Source organism: Stenella coeruleoalba (assembly GCF_951394435.1).
Source record: "Stenella coeruleoalba genome assembly, chromosome: 9".
Lineage (NCBI taxonomy): Eukaryota > Metazoa > Chordata > Mammalia > Artiodactyla > Delphinidae > Stenella > Stenella coeruleoalba.
Genome location: NC_137155.1, coordinates 49,670,172 through 49,686,401, shown reverse-complemented (window position 1 = coordinate 49,686,401; position 16,230 = coordinate 49,670,172). Strand labels below are relative to the sequence as shown.

General features: G+C 38.5%; 1 protein-coding gene across 14 annotated transcripts in view; it reads left to right on the top strand.

The window, feature by feature from the left end:
• ANKIB1 (ankyrin repeat and IBR domain containing 1) overlaps positions 1–10,029 on the top strand; it is a 159,237-nt gene extending 149,208 nt beyond the window's left edge. For 11 of the 14 annotated variants that reach the window (XM_079932123.1, XM_079932130.1, XM_079932129.1 and 8 more), the window contains 4 exons: positions 95–146; positions 3,922–4,036; positions 6,433–6,566; positions 6,922–10,029. In XM_079932123.1, coding sequence (XP_079788249.1) covers positions 95–146; positions 3,922–4,036; positions 6,433–6,566; positions 6,922–7,662 — 1,042 coding nt within the window. In that variant the 3' untranslated portion in view covers positions 7,663–10,029. The remainder of the gene's footprint in view (positions 1–94; positions 147–3,921; positions 4,037–6,432; positions 6,567–6,921) is intronic. The other 3 variants (XM_079932127.1, XM_079932126.1, XM_079932128.1) reach the window with 2 other exon arrangements.
• The last annotated feature ends 6,201 nt before the right edge of the window (positions 10,030–16,230 follow it).

The following is a 16,230-nucleotide window of genomic DNA, read 5'->3' as shown; positions in this document are numbered from 1 at the left end:
GGAATTAAAAGTAATGTTCAAAGGGCAAGGGTCTGATTGTTTGTACTTTGTAGTACTGATAATAAATCAAATGGTATGTCTAATTTCTTTGTAGCTTTGCTGGTGGAACATGGGATTGGGAATATTTAGGATTTGCATCACCTGAGGTAATTGTTTTGTGCGGGTTTGGTTTGGTTTGGTTAGTTATAATTTTCCTTAGTGCAGTCCTGCTTGCATTTGCACCCTCATCTATTCTAAATATCCTACTGAGATTGTAAGCAATGTTTTTTTCTTTCTTTTATAATAATAATGCCTCAGCAGAGTCTACATTTACCTATTCATTGGATTATCATCACATTATTAAATGCATACCCTCTCTTATTTTTAATTACTGAATAGTCAGAAGGCCAATTTATAGCTTACATTTTTGGAAAACATCTTTAATTAACAGAAATATTAATTTTATTTATTAGAAATGCATTTCTAGTTGTAATATTGTTTCAATCCGAATTTATTAAAAATCTAAATAGACAATCCCTTTTTTTAAAGTTATTGCAACAACCTGTTAGCATTGATTTATAATCAGTTACTAAGGTGGAAACTTGACCTTAGTGTTTATGCAGAAAGAATGCTTTGATAGTTGCTCTCTGCTTCTCTTTAAGATTTTCACACTCTTCTTGTTTTCATTGTTGTTGTTGTTGATATACCATCTTAAAATACTAATACTGCAAATAACATTTGCTGCAAATAGAAATAAGATAAAGTGAAAATCTTAATCACATTGCTATTTTCTGAGATTTAAATTGCCACTGTCACTGTTGAGTCTGATTTTAAATGGTTTTAGCAGTTCTCTCTACTTTCTGGTTCTTTATACAACAGTATACCATTCGACGCTTATATTATGATAACCTTTTAACTTAATTCTTGGAAGGCAGCAGGACGAACTATGAAACCTTTATCATTTATAGTCCATATGTTATCTGCAACTGAAAGACAGTGGAATTGACTGTTATCCATAAATGACTGTGGTTTATTTAAATCAGATACTTTCTCTTTTCAGCTGCTAAGGATACTTGCAATCACCTTGTGGCCTTTTGTATAGGTAGATATATGCAAAACAAGATTTACTTGAGGAAGAGTTTGTACTTAGAGCTCTGATACAGAAATTTTAAATTCACTTAAATTTTTTTTTAAATTTTAATATATTAATGAAATTTCTATTGTAAAACAAATTATGAACCTTTTCTTTACCTGACCCTATGCTTGAATATTTCTGTGTAATCGTATAATTTCAGCTTTGGGGAATAGTATGGAAAACTTCCACCTAAAAGGAGGAATAAACAAGCTTCAGTTATCAAAAAAAGAATACAAAGATTTCAGTATTTCAAGGTAGAAACACAATTTAGCAAAAATAAAACTTTTACCAGTATATTCACAGACATGTATGCATCATCTTGTGGCTTCTGGCTCTGAAAATAACTTTAGTAATTTCAAAATATTTCTCTTGAATATTGAGGGTCTGCTAATATGACTAACACCATTTCATTTTGTAAAAATATAGGCAGGCTTTTTACCTCACATGTGAATACTTATAAATAAAATTATTGAGCTCTTGTCCTCTTGGGATTGAAAACTGTGAAATTATAAATAACATTTTTCTTAAATTTATTTTTTATGAATTAATAAATTTTATAAGGATAATTTAATTCACTTTCAGTTTTCTATTCTTTAAAGTCTTTGGTACATTGAACACCAAGCTTTTATGTAAACCTTATTGCAGATGTAAAGAATTACCACAGTATGAACCTTTAAAATTCTGCATGTGTGTGACTATCAAGTATCTGCCAAAATTATATCTATAAAAATTAGCTTTTTGCCTTCATATGGATTCTGAAAAAAATAATGTTGCCCAACTTCAGTAGACTTTTAGGTTGAATTTATATTTTTCATTAAAGTTAATTACATCTTATTCCTTTTAAACTAAATTGAGTGAGTCATTGACAAGCATCAGTATTTGTTTTGTGCCACTTTAAAGGCAGTGGAGCCCAGAGGAAACAGCATGATCGAAAAGTCTAAGGGACACCAGAATTTGAGGTCTAGCCCTATAACTTAAGGTCTATTTAGGCTGTGTCTTCCTTAATTTCTCATCTTTAAAATGTGGATGGTGATATCTACCCCATGGAAGTTCTGGAAGGATTAAAGCATCTGTTTAAGTCACTAACAAAATTGGTGCTCAATAAATGGTGGCTATTATTATTTATAAAAAAAAAAAAAAAAAAAACTCCTGGAAGCTTTTTTCCCTGTAAATCCTAGAACTTCTCACTCTTCTCTATAGCCTTAACACTCTCAAACCTTTTGGAGTATCCCGACTAAAGCCTTTTCATATGCTTACTTGAAGATCTTAGGAATCCATGGAAATTTTCAGATAAGTTTAATTTTATGAAAACAATTTTTTTAAAGCCTGTTGCATGGTGAGAGAAGGCCATTTGAGTTTTTTATCAGAATAATTGTGAATATAACGTTTCTTTTACAGGTTTTTTTAACCACTTAGTTTTCTTCAATTGGAAATATGTATATTCTATGGTCAGAAATAGTTTATTTAATTCAGAGTAACTTTGTACCATCACCAAGTGTACAAAGTAAACAAATTCTCCCTAAAGATAAATCTTAACTGAAATAACGTTTTCTTGCCATCTTTGTCTGAGAAACGTGGTAGTCCTCAGTGGTCCAGTGAACCATGATGACACATTAACAGTCATCCAGTTTTGGATCATGGGCCTCCAGGAAAAGAGGAAATGATACCCCAGCTCAGCAGTAAATTTAAAGAACCTGAATAACGTCTCTGGGCACTTGTAGTATCTTACGTTCATTTGTTTCTAACCTGGTAGAATGCCTTCCATTCTTTAATTAGGGTCCAGTTGCTTACATAGATGAGGGAGTTTGAATAAATTTAACCAGAGTTGTATGACGTAAAAGTTTTACTGGGGTTTTAAAACTTATTTTCATTTATTCCAGTTACTTTCACAACATAAGCATATTGAATATTCTAGAGTAACCAGATAATCATAAACCTGAATATTTTAGTGTTTATCACTTAAAGAATCTATAACGATTCTCAAAATTAGCCTTTTTATGCTGGTGTCATGCACACTGGCCTGTCTTCTAGTCTCTTCTGTCTCTAAAATCTGGAAAAGTGCATTTGTATGCAGATAATAGCAGGTAGGCCCAGGTTCTGCCTCTGGTGATAGCAAACCCACTTTAAACTATTATCACAAATATAAAATAAACTCAGGGACATCTGCCCAAATCTGTGTTCTTCCCATATGCTAAATAGAAAACACTTCCCCCTGCCTGGGTTGTAGATAACCCCACATATTAACTAATATAGGAAGGAAGCCAAGTAACATCTTATTTTAAAGGTAACCTCATATTCTTCTTTGATGTGAGTATGGTATGTAGTAGTCCCAAAGAATACAGAATCCAACAATCTAACAAGCACTTAACTGTTAGTGCTTTTCTTTATTTTATCTTTTTCTTTTATTTTCTGTTGCATATATCACAGTCATTTTTTTTAAAACCAGACCTCCAGAGAGGGCCTAACTTTTATTAGTAAAATCATTCTGGCATTAGTTATAATATTAGATAACAAGACCCAGGCATATGAAATAAGGCTCAGTTATGATCTGGCATTGGAGCTTGCAAGTATCCCCAATTTATCCAGACAATTATAATGGCTATTTAAAATTTTTTCTTTTTCCATTTTACCATTTCTGTTTCCTTGGCATGGCAATACCTACAGTTTCTTTTTCTAAAGCCAAGTGATTTTATAATATGTATATAAAATCACACATTTTTTTCCTAGAAAAAAAGTGTATTGTTTGTTTTATTTGCATTTAAAAATTTGCATGCTCTCCTGTATTTTATAACCTTTGGTTTATGCAGGAATATGCTGAATTTCAGTATCGGAGGAGGCACAGACAACAGCGCCGTCGAGGAGATGTGCACAGTATGCTTAGTAATCCTCCAGACCCTGATGAGCCAAGTGAAAGCACTTTAGGTGAGTTCTTGAGTTGGGTTTGTTTTAATCTTAGTTCTCTTGCATTTATTGTTAAAAGTGGCTAATCTAAATATTTGTGAAACAGTTTGTAATTTAGATATACAGTCAACATGCAGATGCTTCTAATGTCACAGGGTACAGAAAACCAGGGCGATTAAGAACATGCGCCGTGCAGTTAATGGCTTCCCTTTGTGTCCTTTATCCCATAACTTCTCACATGGACTCTGGTCTTTGTACATCAAGTACAGTGAAAAAAAGATGCTATGTGACTTCTGAGGCTAAGTCACAAAAAGGATATAGTTTCTGCCTTTCTTTCTTTCTTCATCTGGGACACTTATATTTGGGACCAAGCCAGAATGCTATGAGGAAGCCCAAAGTAGCCAATGTGGAGAGATAGTATGGAGAGATCATGTGGAGAGAACTGAGATCCCCTAGCTGGCCCCTTAGCCAGCATCAATTTCACCAGAAAGATACATGGGTGGCAAAAAAAAAAAAAGCACTAAAAATGAGACAGGGGTTTCCCTGGTGGCGCAGTGGTTGAGAGTCCGCCTGCCGATGCAGGCGACACGGGATCGTGCCCCGGTTCGGGAAGATCCCACATGCCGCGGAGCAGCTGGGCCCGTGAGCCATGGCCGCTGAGCCTGCACGTCCAGAGCCTGTGCTCCGCAACGGGAGAGGCCGCTGCAGTGAGAGGCCTGCGTACCGAAAAAAAAAAAAAAAGACAGGCTGGGACCTAGGTCCCTTTGCTGAAGTGCTGCAATGCTTGCACCTGGACATACCTCTCTCTGAGCAACAAAACAAAGAAACTATATGGGACTAAAAATAACTGCATGCATGTACAGTTGGGACAAATTATGGACAAAAAGAAACAAAAGACCCAAAAACTCAACTGCTACTTCTGAATAGCGGGGAGCAAAAACAGGGTGTTGGGAGCAAAGGCAGGGTACTGCGCATGTCACCTGCACTCAACACCCCCAGAGGGGTGGGCAAAACACCTAAGCCACCCCCCCACACACACCACTGGACACACCCCTACCCTCCCCCCATATAAGGAACAAGCTCACCTCCCCTTGGGGAGCGAGCAAGCAAGGGAATCTGTTGTTTGTTAGGGAACCTGTTGTTTGTTCTCGCTCCCCGCTGCTGCAACAGGGGCGCCAGTAAAGCCTTGACTGGAGGGGGAGGAAAAAAAAGTACATGGGCTGTGGAGTCAGACAGACCTGAGTTCATGACCCCAGCTCTGCTGCATATCGGTGTGAAACTTTAGTCAAGTCACTTACCCTCTCCAAGCTTTGGTCTCCTCATTCTAAAGAATAGGGACCTCCCTGGTGGTCCAATGGTTAAGAATCCACCTTCCAATGCAGGGGACGTAGGTTTGATCCCTAGTCGGGGAGCTAAGATCCCACATGCCTCGGGGCAACTAAGCCTGCGCACTCTAGAGCCGGCGTGCCACAACTAGAGAGCCTGGGTGCCGCAACTAAGACCTGAGGCAGCCAAAAAAATAAATAAATAAAATATTTTTTTTTAAAAAAAACAATAATAATAGTATCACTTTGTGGGCTTATTGTGAGCATTAAATGAGATAATAAGTGTAAAACCCTCAAGTACTAATAGCACCTAGTGAGCACTCAATAAATTGTAGCTGTTGATTACTGTTATTGTGTTCATGAAATATTTTTCTCCTAGCCTCAGTTCTCCTAGCAACATTTTTTTTAATTTCTGGTGTTAAAGATAAATTATATTAATTATCAGCTTTAAATATTAAATTATTAATTGAAAATCTTCAAACTATGGTGTCAGCAGATCATCTTTAATAAATCAGGATCGACAGGCCTCAAGATGGGGCTACTCCTTCTTGCGGTGCACGGGCTTCTCATTGCAGTGGCTTCTCTTGTTGCAGAGCATGGACTCGAGGCACGTGAGCTCAGTAGTTGTGGCTCACAGGCTCAGTAGTTGTGACACATGGGCTTAGTTGCTCTGCGGCATGTAGGATTTTCCCAGACCGGGGATCGAACCTGTGTCCCCTGCATTGGCAGGCGGATAACCACTGCGCCACCAGGGAAGTCCTTCTGTAGTTTTAAGAACTCTGAAAACTAAAACATCTTTCTTATTGCTTAAGGGGAAAAAAAAGAGCACTTGGTAGCACTTGTATTTGTGAATAGAACCATTTATAATTCAAGCAAAAATATGAAGAACGATCATGGATTTGAAGTAATAGTGTTAGATATATATTGCTGTTTATGATGAGACAAATATGGATGAGAAATCTCTGAAAGATTAAGTGAACTTGTGAACACAGGTTTTCACCAGCACTCAAAGAGAAATCATCAATTTAAATAAAAAGATGTATGAGATCTTGTATGACTAAATTATCTCTGGCACCACTTGCTTTGAAACAGATATCCCGGAAGGTGGCGGTGGCCACAGGCCTGGCACCTCCGTGGTAAGTTCTGCGTCTATGAGCGCACTGCACAGCTCTTCTCTGCACGACTACACCCCCGCCAGTCACTCTGAGAACCAGGACTCTCTTCAGGTAGCCTTTCTGGGCAGCCTCGTTGCCCCTGCTTTTGCTCTTTCTCTGTTTAGCCTGGCTTCCTATTTTTACTTCTGTTGCTTTCCTTTTCCTTCCTTCCATTCTAAAATCTTTGCTTCAGAGATGTACTATAGGGAAAGATTCTTCTATTTCAGATTTACCTTAAGTAAATTTTTTTCCCTTTAGCATCCACAAGGGGAAAATTAGAATAAGATTTGAGTAGGTCAGATAATTCTTCTGTATAAATACAGGTACTATTAATTATCTGTTTGGTAAAAGAACAGTGGTAGACCTCACTGGGTTCAATCATTTTTCCTTTTAAATTTTAAAGTAATTTTACTTTCTGTTGCCTCAGGCTCTGAGTTCCTTGGATGAAGACGATCCCAATATACTTCTTGCAATACAGTTATCTCTGCAAGAATCTGGGCTAGCCATCAATGAAGAAAATAGAGACTTTCTCAGTAATGAAGCATCATTAGGAGCGATAGGCACCTCTTTACCTTCCAGGCTGGACTCCGTCCCCAGGAACACAGATAGCCCTCGGGCTGCGTTGAGCAGTTCTGAGCTGCTGGAACTTGGTAACAGCCTCATGAGACTAGGAGCAGAAAGTGACCCATTTTCAACTGACACCCTGAGTTCACACCCTCTCAGTGAGGTGAGAAGTGAATTCTATCCCTCATCCAGTGACCCTGACTCAGCTGGCCAGGACGCCAACATCAATGACAATCTTCTTGGCAATATTATGGCTTGGTTTCATGACATGAACCCTCAGAGTATCGCCCTGATTCCTCCAGCAGCTACAGAAATCAGTGCAGATTCCCAGCTCCCCTGTGTCAAAGATGAGTCAGAAGGTGTGAGGGATGTGGAACTGATGCTGCCAGAAGATTCAGTGTTTGAAGATGCTGTGGTCAGTGAAGGTAGAGGAACCCAAATAGAAGAAGAAAATCCTTTGGAAGGAAACATTCTGGCTGGGGAAACAGCATCTCAAGCTGGCGACAGTGGTAATGAGGCAGCCAACAAGGGGGATGGTTCTGATGTTTCAAGTCAAACACCTCAAACCTCAAGTGACTGGCCTGAACAAGTACATTTAGTGTGAGCTGCACACCTCGGGGCTCTAAATCAATTGCAGGTACAGATGGTATGCTAGTGGAATATGCTTTATAGAGATTTGATCCACTTAATTCCAACTAATTATAAACCACTGACATTAGAATTAAATACAAAGGAGTTCCCTTGAATGGTAGCTTCATTTCTGATTTTAACCTTACAGGGAATTAATTTCTTTTGTATTTAATTGGATAGCTTTTCCCCTTTTTGCTGACGAACAGAAGAGTGGGAGAGAGAAACACAAATGAAATAAATAGGTTAGATTCCACATTTTAAGAAAATGCAGTCCTCTGTTTAGCCTAACGTCAGCAATACTTAAATTGAACATTTAAATTAAAGGCTTACTCTCCAATCCTTGGGTGGTTTTTCCTTTTTAAAAGAATGAAAGTTTTCTTCATTTTAGAAGTTATTTTGGACAGATCTAATAACATTTCATTCCTCAATTTCTTCGTGCTCTTCCGTAATTTTCTTTCTTCCTTTTTGTCTGAGCAGTGTGAATTGAGGTATCCAAGGCTTCTCTTTAGTGCAGCATCTACCACAGTGTAATTCATTTTAATTTTCACATGAATCAAAGATCTCTTTTCATGTCTATTTATAGTCCACTTGTGCCAAACTCTGACTCGTGCGCTAACAAGACGTTCAGGTGTGCGGTGTCCTGGAGGGCTCCAGAGCAGTCTCAGCCTTCTCAGAAGTAAAAGGTGCCACTTGGTAGCAATGATATTCCAGAGTTTAATGGGCTTTTGTTGCCATGGAGACTGCATTTAAATAAATGTAGCCTGTAGCTTAAGTTAACAAAATCTAATGCTGCTGTTAAATACAGTTTATTTTAATATTAAAGTACAGTTGATTAGCAACAGCGGTGCTGTATTTTAAGAGACACTTTATTGGAAGTGCAATCATAGTTCTTTGTTTTCACAATTTTACAGTGCATTCTAATTACTAATGGGTGCAATTACTTTTAATGGTAAGTGTTTTATAAAATAGAAAAAAAGTGGAGTTTTCATGAGTTATAGTAAATCCCACAATTATTAAAAAACTCAATAAAACATCCTGCGCAACATGTTACCGTGCCTTTGCCTAACCTAAATGGATAGTTGCCAGTTAAGTAATTCAGATTTCAGTGTCTCTTCCGAAGTAACTATGCTGTGTGAATTGCAAAGACCTCCATAAAACCACCCATGGCCTTGCCTTTACAGTAAATATAACAACTAAATGTTCAATCAGTTTGTTTGCCTAAATCGCAAATGCTGACGTGTTTGTTGTATTGCACAATACTCATTTGCTGTGTGATTACTGTTTAGTGTTGAAAAAAAATCAACTTCCTAGTTATCAGTGTCTTACTGTGAAGAAAATACTGGTCCTAGTTGTAATTAAGATACAATGGTACAGTGTGTAATTAAAACTAGAATAAACTGTTGGAATGGCTGTTTTACTTACATATTATCAAAACTAGCGTAACATAAGCAAAATAGATACGTAATACTCCATTTAATGTTTTGCCAGATTCTTATCAGAAATCTACAGATACCAAAATTTCAGTACCAAGTTTGTACAGGCAAGTCCTGGGCTGGGTAAAAGGTTATATTAGTATTTATATCCACATGAGTTGTAATTGTGGTTTTCGATTACTTTTTTTCCCAAACCCCGCTTTTGAAATTTTCTTGTACTTTAAACCGTATGGCTCAGACATTATATTAGAGTATTTAATATTCCCCTATTCCCTTAGGATAAACTGTGTGGGAATTGCTCCTTTGCCATGGATATCAGAAGTCCACATTAGTTTTTATATCCCCAATTATCAGAAACACTGATATCAATCCCTTTTAAAATTAGTTGGGGAAAATATTAGGTTTATCTGCAGTGTATTACTGTATATTAAACTGAAATAGTCCATTAAAGGATTTTTTTACAAATTTATTTTGGGTTGAAAATATCAACACCAATCAGTTTTTAGGTCAAGTTTTAATTTTTCAATAGAAAGAGTCTTTGTATCACATTGAGGCGCCTTGCAGAGCTGCAGTAAGGTGAGAAAGAGTGCCCTTTGTGCAGACAGTATAGCCGTGGGTTCTGGTTCCTCTCACTTGTGCAGTACCCTGTGTTTCTGTGGTGTTCTCTCCTGAGCATGAAAACGATCATTATCCAATTTGTATTTCCTTGGTACATATTTTAAAAACATAGTCATTGACTTTACAATTCGCAAATAAAGTTTGGCAAAGCCTATTTTGTAAACAAGTTAATTTTATAATGTAAAAAAAAAATTACTCTAACCTTGACTTGTTATTTGCACTTTCATAGTCTATACTTGATACATTCCCACTTTATATACAGTAGGATTCTACAAACGTGTAGATGTTTAGCCAAATGAATGCTGTTAATAATATGTAAAATTCTTTGATTAAACATTTATTACTTAAACTACTTCACTTTTGTCTCATTACATTATAGACTTTGTTTAACCAAGTCAGGAAGCTGATCTTTTTCAAGTTAAATTCCCTCCAGTATGATGGGATTGATTTGGTTCTTACATGTAATAGATTAATTCCTAATATTTTTTACACTAGCCCACTTACTGAGCATTTTATACCCCAGAGATAAGTCCAAAACATTGCATGACAATGCGTTAAAACACTGTGACTTCAACAATCATTATTTTTTATCACTGTAGATTTCAGAAGAAAAGTGTTGTGATTTTTCCTTGAAATCTCTAATAGAAACATACAGAAAAATAGAATTTTAAGATATTTTGTGAAATTGCTTAGGATAGGAAAATTTCTTATGCCATATGAATAGAAATGCCTGCTTCTCAATCATTTTGTTATTTGTTCCCATCTGAGTTATTACAACAGCCCTCGGCATCTGTACTTCAATGTGCACAGGCACAAGTTCCAGGCCACCGGCTGGTGCTTCACAGGATGTGCCCGTGATAACCACCAAGAGTTGTAGTCTTATTTGTGCCTTTCATTGTGTGGATCTCAAGCTTAGCTCCAATGTCCGTATGCATGTTTATTGCAGCCACTGATCTCATTTTTCTTCCCTTTTTAGTCCTCAAATATTGTTGCTTACCTATTATGAATTAAAATCTGAGACTTATTGAAGTTTGGTCATAATTTTAAAAGTTATAGTTAGTAAATCACTAAAGAGTAAAATCTTGGAATCTAAATATTACATGATAATACAAATTTGGGTTTTTTTTCTTTCTTTCTTTTAAGGCTGAAACAAAAACTCCATAGGAGAAAAGTGTTCATGTGCTTGGCTCTTGGGCTGAGTAGTAGTATCTCAGCCCTGGACTATGGGCATAGTTCCTAGGTCATCACCTTAGCAACAGTATGTTACTGCCTTGTCAATCATTATCCCCTTCTCTCTAGAATAGATTTCTTTATAGAAAGATGTAAGTGTCTCTTTCTACATTATTACATGACTGTCATTATTTTAGGAACTGGGAGTAGTCGTACTTCTTAAAGAAAGATGGACCAGAAAAGTTTCCCAAATTTAGCTCTCTGTTGCACTTAGGACTGACAGGTGGCTGACAAACTTAGTGATGGCGAAACTTTTGAAGAAATCCTTCTTCTTTTGTCTTTAAAACTGTAATTTGAAAATATTCCTGATCAGACTATATATCATCTCTTAGCCAGCCGTTGCATAATGGCCTAGCCTGCACGAGGCATCAGTTTACAGACAGGCTGAGAGAGAGATTCATGAAGGAGTGAAGAAAATACAATATAGAGAAGGATAGTTATTAGATGAGACAGTCCAGTTCTCCTGGGCTTCTTATGTGCTTGCTCAGGGTGCTAAGACTGCAAGCCCTGACAAGAGTTTTGCCTGGACCACTCCTCAGGATTTATGTAGTAAGCTTGAGGACAAAGAGCAGGCTTGCTGTCGACGCGTTGGATTCCTCACACTGTTCCACGGCTGCGACACAAACCCCCTGCACACTTGGCATTCATCTAGACCCATTGTGTTGCCCCTGTGGAACTGGGGACTTGAGGAACTGGCACAAGTATGCTGACATGCATTCTGCATGCTGTGCCCTGAGTGATAAAGGTCTTTGCCTCTGACCCAGGGTCTTGTGTCTTCTGTCAGCATCCACGAAACTCTGACAGGCTAACTTACTGGATAAAATCAAATCCCAGACCTGACAATTTTGGCAGCGAGGAATGGAATGCTGAAAGAGACATGATTTTGTAGAAGAGGAACCGTTGGGCCAGGTTTGAGAATGTAAGACTCCCTAGAATCTGTCTGGTAATGAATGCTCTCACTCAAGAGATAGCTAAGAGGTGGGGGAAGGATAAGGGCTCCCGCTGTCCTACCTTTTACTCAACAGGAGTTGAGCTAATGTTTACAGGCTTAACGAAAAGAAGTAGGGTTGAAACAAGCTGTCCTGTGAGAATGGTGCCTTGATTGTTGCTAACTCCTGCAGGCAGACAGGGAAGAAAGTTTTCATGACAAAACAGCAATTCTTGTGGCCCTACCTGAAAGGCAGTATGGCTGTGGCTGCTGAATCAGGGAGCCCCCAGATGTGAACTAATCAGCAGTAAGAACCGTGCTCTTTGATTGAGAACTTTGAGTGGACCAAAAACATGAGAAGTTCATGTGGTTGGGCTACAAGCAGTCCAGCACTGTTCAGATGCAAAAGTGACTGCAAAGCCTTGCCCACAAGTGCAGATCAGGCTACCCTTATGCCCTGGCCCATGACCCCTGACCCCTGACGGCAGTGAGGACGTGAGGATGAAGCGCTGGGTGCAGGAGGGACAGAAGGTGCCAAGGACTCCAGGTAATTGCGGAGGTGTATGTGGGGAAGAAAGAAGCCCGTGGGCCCTGTTCTCTCTGCATGTTGACATGCGTCACCACTGTTGTAGAAGTATTGGCGCCAGTGTTCAGGCACTGGCCCTGGAGCGAGGGGCTAAGGGGGGGATAACAGGCCAACAATTAAGTGTACTCCCCACAGACCTGCCTCCCCCATCTCTTGGGCTCCTTACCCTCTCAGCTGAGGGACAAGGTGATCCGGCATCCTTTTGCCACCTGATGTATGTAGCTCGTGACTCACGCACTTTAGACTATTCAGCCGGGAGAAAGGAATTTGGACACACTCCATAGAGGGGAAGGGAGGCTTCCCTTGTGGGTGGGGCCCTTTGGCTGATTGAATATAATGCAGCTCCCAAATCTGAATGTTTAATGGAATTGACGATTATGTGCCCACAGTTACCTGTCTCATAATTATCGGTGGGGCATCTCCCAGTAGGGACTGCTACATGTAGAGAGGTTAGAGTGGAGCATAAATCACTCGCCATTCTGCCTCTTTGTCCCCTCTCTGGTGGTCAACAGAAACAATGTAGAGTTCCAAGAGGAGAAAGTAAAATCATTCCATGTGTTAAAGACTTGGTGGCAGCCCAAGTGCTTAAGCCATTTCCCAGCACAACACTGCCACCTGCCTGACGCAGCCACCTAGTACACCATTTTGGAGAAAGGCAGCTATTAACTGGCTCCTAGGCTCTTCTTGAAACTGAATGCCTGACCCATGGAAGCCTTGGGACTCACTGATGTGACATCTCCACTTCAGGGTGGGTCACCTGGCACTGGAGAATTAACATGGGCCCAACAGGCCTTGCAAGTCAAACAAATGGTATATTAGAGATCACAGCTAGCCTGACTGTAGCAGCAAGTATCTTAATTCTACATGAAAAATTAGTAGCTACCTTTGGGGGATATTTTGTGTATATCTTCACTGCCTAAAGCAAAGCCACTGGCTTAGTGGGAGGTGTGGGGGGGGGTGTCTCAGTTCACAGAATGCCCGGGTTTGGTTCAATTGCTTGGCAGCAACTTTACCACATCCCAGCAACATTTTCTTATAGCTATAGATAATTCTAAAATTTAGAAATATTCTAAAAATATGGAAAGGCAAAGGAACTAAAACAGCTAAAACTATTTTGGAAAAGAAAAAGTACACTTGATACCAAAAGCATGATCCATAAAAGAAAAAATTGATAAATTGGACGTCATCAAAATTTAAAGCTTTGTTCTGCAGAAGACCTAATGAAGAAGGTGAAAAGACAAGCTACAGACTGGGAGGAAATATTTGCAAACCACATATATAGAATATATAAAGAACTCTCAAAACTAAACAAAAGACAGACAATCCAATATAAAATGGACAAAAGACATGAAGAAACATTTCACCAAAGAGTATGTATGGCAAACAAATAAGCACATGAAAAGTTGTTTAACATCACTATCCATTAGGAAATACAAATTTAAATCACAGCAAAACACTACACACCTATCGGAATGGCTAAAATGATTAGTAGCATCAACACCAAATGCTGCCAAGGTTGCAGAGAAGCTGGGTCATTCATACACTGCCTGTGGGAATGTAAAGTGATACAGCCACCCTGGAAGATAGTTGAGTAGTTTCTTTAAAAACTAAGCATATACTAACCATATGACCGAGCATTTGCACTCCTAGACATTTATCACAGAGAAGTGAAAATTTAGGTCCACAAAAACCTGCACACAATTGTTCATAGCAGCTTTATGCCAAAAACTGGAATCTACCAAAATGTCCTGTAGTAAGGGAATGATTAACTGTGATATATCCATGCAATGGAATACTACTCAGCAATAAAAGGAGTGAACTAGTGACACAAATTCCAACAACTTGGATGGATCTCAAGGGCATTATGCTGAGTGAAAAAAATCCAATCTCAAAATGTCACGTCCTGTATGATTTCATCCATTTAACATTTTTTAAATGACAGTAATAGTGATGGAAACAAATTAGTGGTTATCAGGAGTTAGGGATGTTGGGGGGAAGAGAGGTGTATGTGTGTGGCTATAAAGGGGTAGAAAAAGGGACATTTTTGTGGTGATGCAACTGTCTGTATCTTGGTTACAATGGGGGTTACATGAATTTACATGTGATAAAATGACAGAAATATACATATATATTGTACACAATGTCAGTATCCTGGTTTTGGTATTGTACATTATGTAAGAGATAACCATTGGGGGTAACTGGGTAAAGAGTACACATGGCCTCTCTGAATTATCTTTGCAACGTCCTGTGAATCTATAATTCAAAACAAAATTTTAAAAAATGAAATGATAGCAGGCTAAATTTGGTGTGTGTCGTATGTTTGCTGACCCTTGCTTTACAGCAACAATCAGATAAATGTTATCTTAGTGCATTACAAGCTATCAATAGTGCTACGACTTGGAAACCATTGATGACATCTTCAGCAGTTGATTGATCTGTTTCAAGGAATTTGATTAAGCAAAAGATACTGAAACTGCCAACATTCGTCTTGATAGTAATGTCAAACATATGCCACAACATTTTGGCCATTGATATTCTTTGAACCTATGAGTGCAAAGTGGCATACTGATTTTAAAAAGGCCATGGCTAACTGCTTACTAGCCTTTAACATGAATAGTTTCACTAGGGTCCACTTGTGTATAGATAGATTTGCTCAGCAAACCATGCCTAAAGCTGGATGAGGGAATACCCATTTGGGATAAGAAAAAAGTAACTTATAGGCCCAGGATTTGTGAGCATTATAGAAAGTATAACCTAAATTTTTCTATGGATTCTTTTTCTTTAAGTTTCGATTGCCCCATTGTGGACATCTTGGATTGATTTACAGATGTGCTACCCATCACTGGATTTGGGACCACTCCTGACAGATTTTCAAATCGTGGACTCTCTTCTCAAAAGGTGAATTTCTGTCACTGAGAACAAAGTAATCTACTCATTTGATAGACTGACCATAAAAGGTATGTCTTTCTCAGAGTCCTTACTAAATGCAGAAATCAAAAGGTTGTCATAAGCAGTAGAATTTCTTTTAATCAAGTCAGCACTGCTATATGATGGCACATACAATAGACTCACAGTGGGCTGTGTGTGGCTGGGAGCATTGCTGAGACAAGAGAAATGCCTAATGTGGTGTGGGGATGGCAGAAACTTCAATGGAGAAACAGATTGGCCAGTGTGTCCCTATTATATGCAGGAAGGTTGTCTTGATGCCAAAAGAATATGCAAAATCTCAAGCTTCCCAGCTGAATTTGCTTTCTTGTATGGAATTAATTCACCATGACTTTGGCAGGTGTATGTACAGATGGTGATGTTTTTTAAGATATCCTGACCCAGGAGCTTTAGAGGGTCCTCCTAGATTTTTTGCTGGGTGGCTGAAAAGTCCCTTTCTCTTCCACTTGCTCACATTTCAGAGGTTACGCCCATCTTCAGGATTTTACTGGTAGTAATAAGAGATCATAAACACAATAAAGAAACTGTACTAAAATAGTGGAGATATGGCTAATCTGAAATATGTAATCAAAAAGTCAGGTAGATGTATGTGACTATATTGTTTGTACTTAAGTCCATATGTCTTACTTGAGATCTGTATGTTCAGTTAAATTTTGAAATAAAGCTCTATGATAAATACTAGAGAGACCAGAAGAGTTCATCTAATTTCCCCATCCTCCCCCCTGCACAATTCATCCATGCTGGAAATGGCCCCTTCTTATCTTCCTGCCAGACACTGAAGTGGTTCAGACCCAAAAGGCT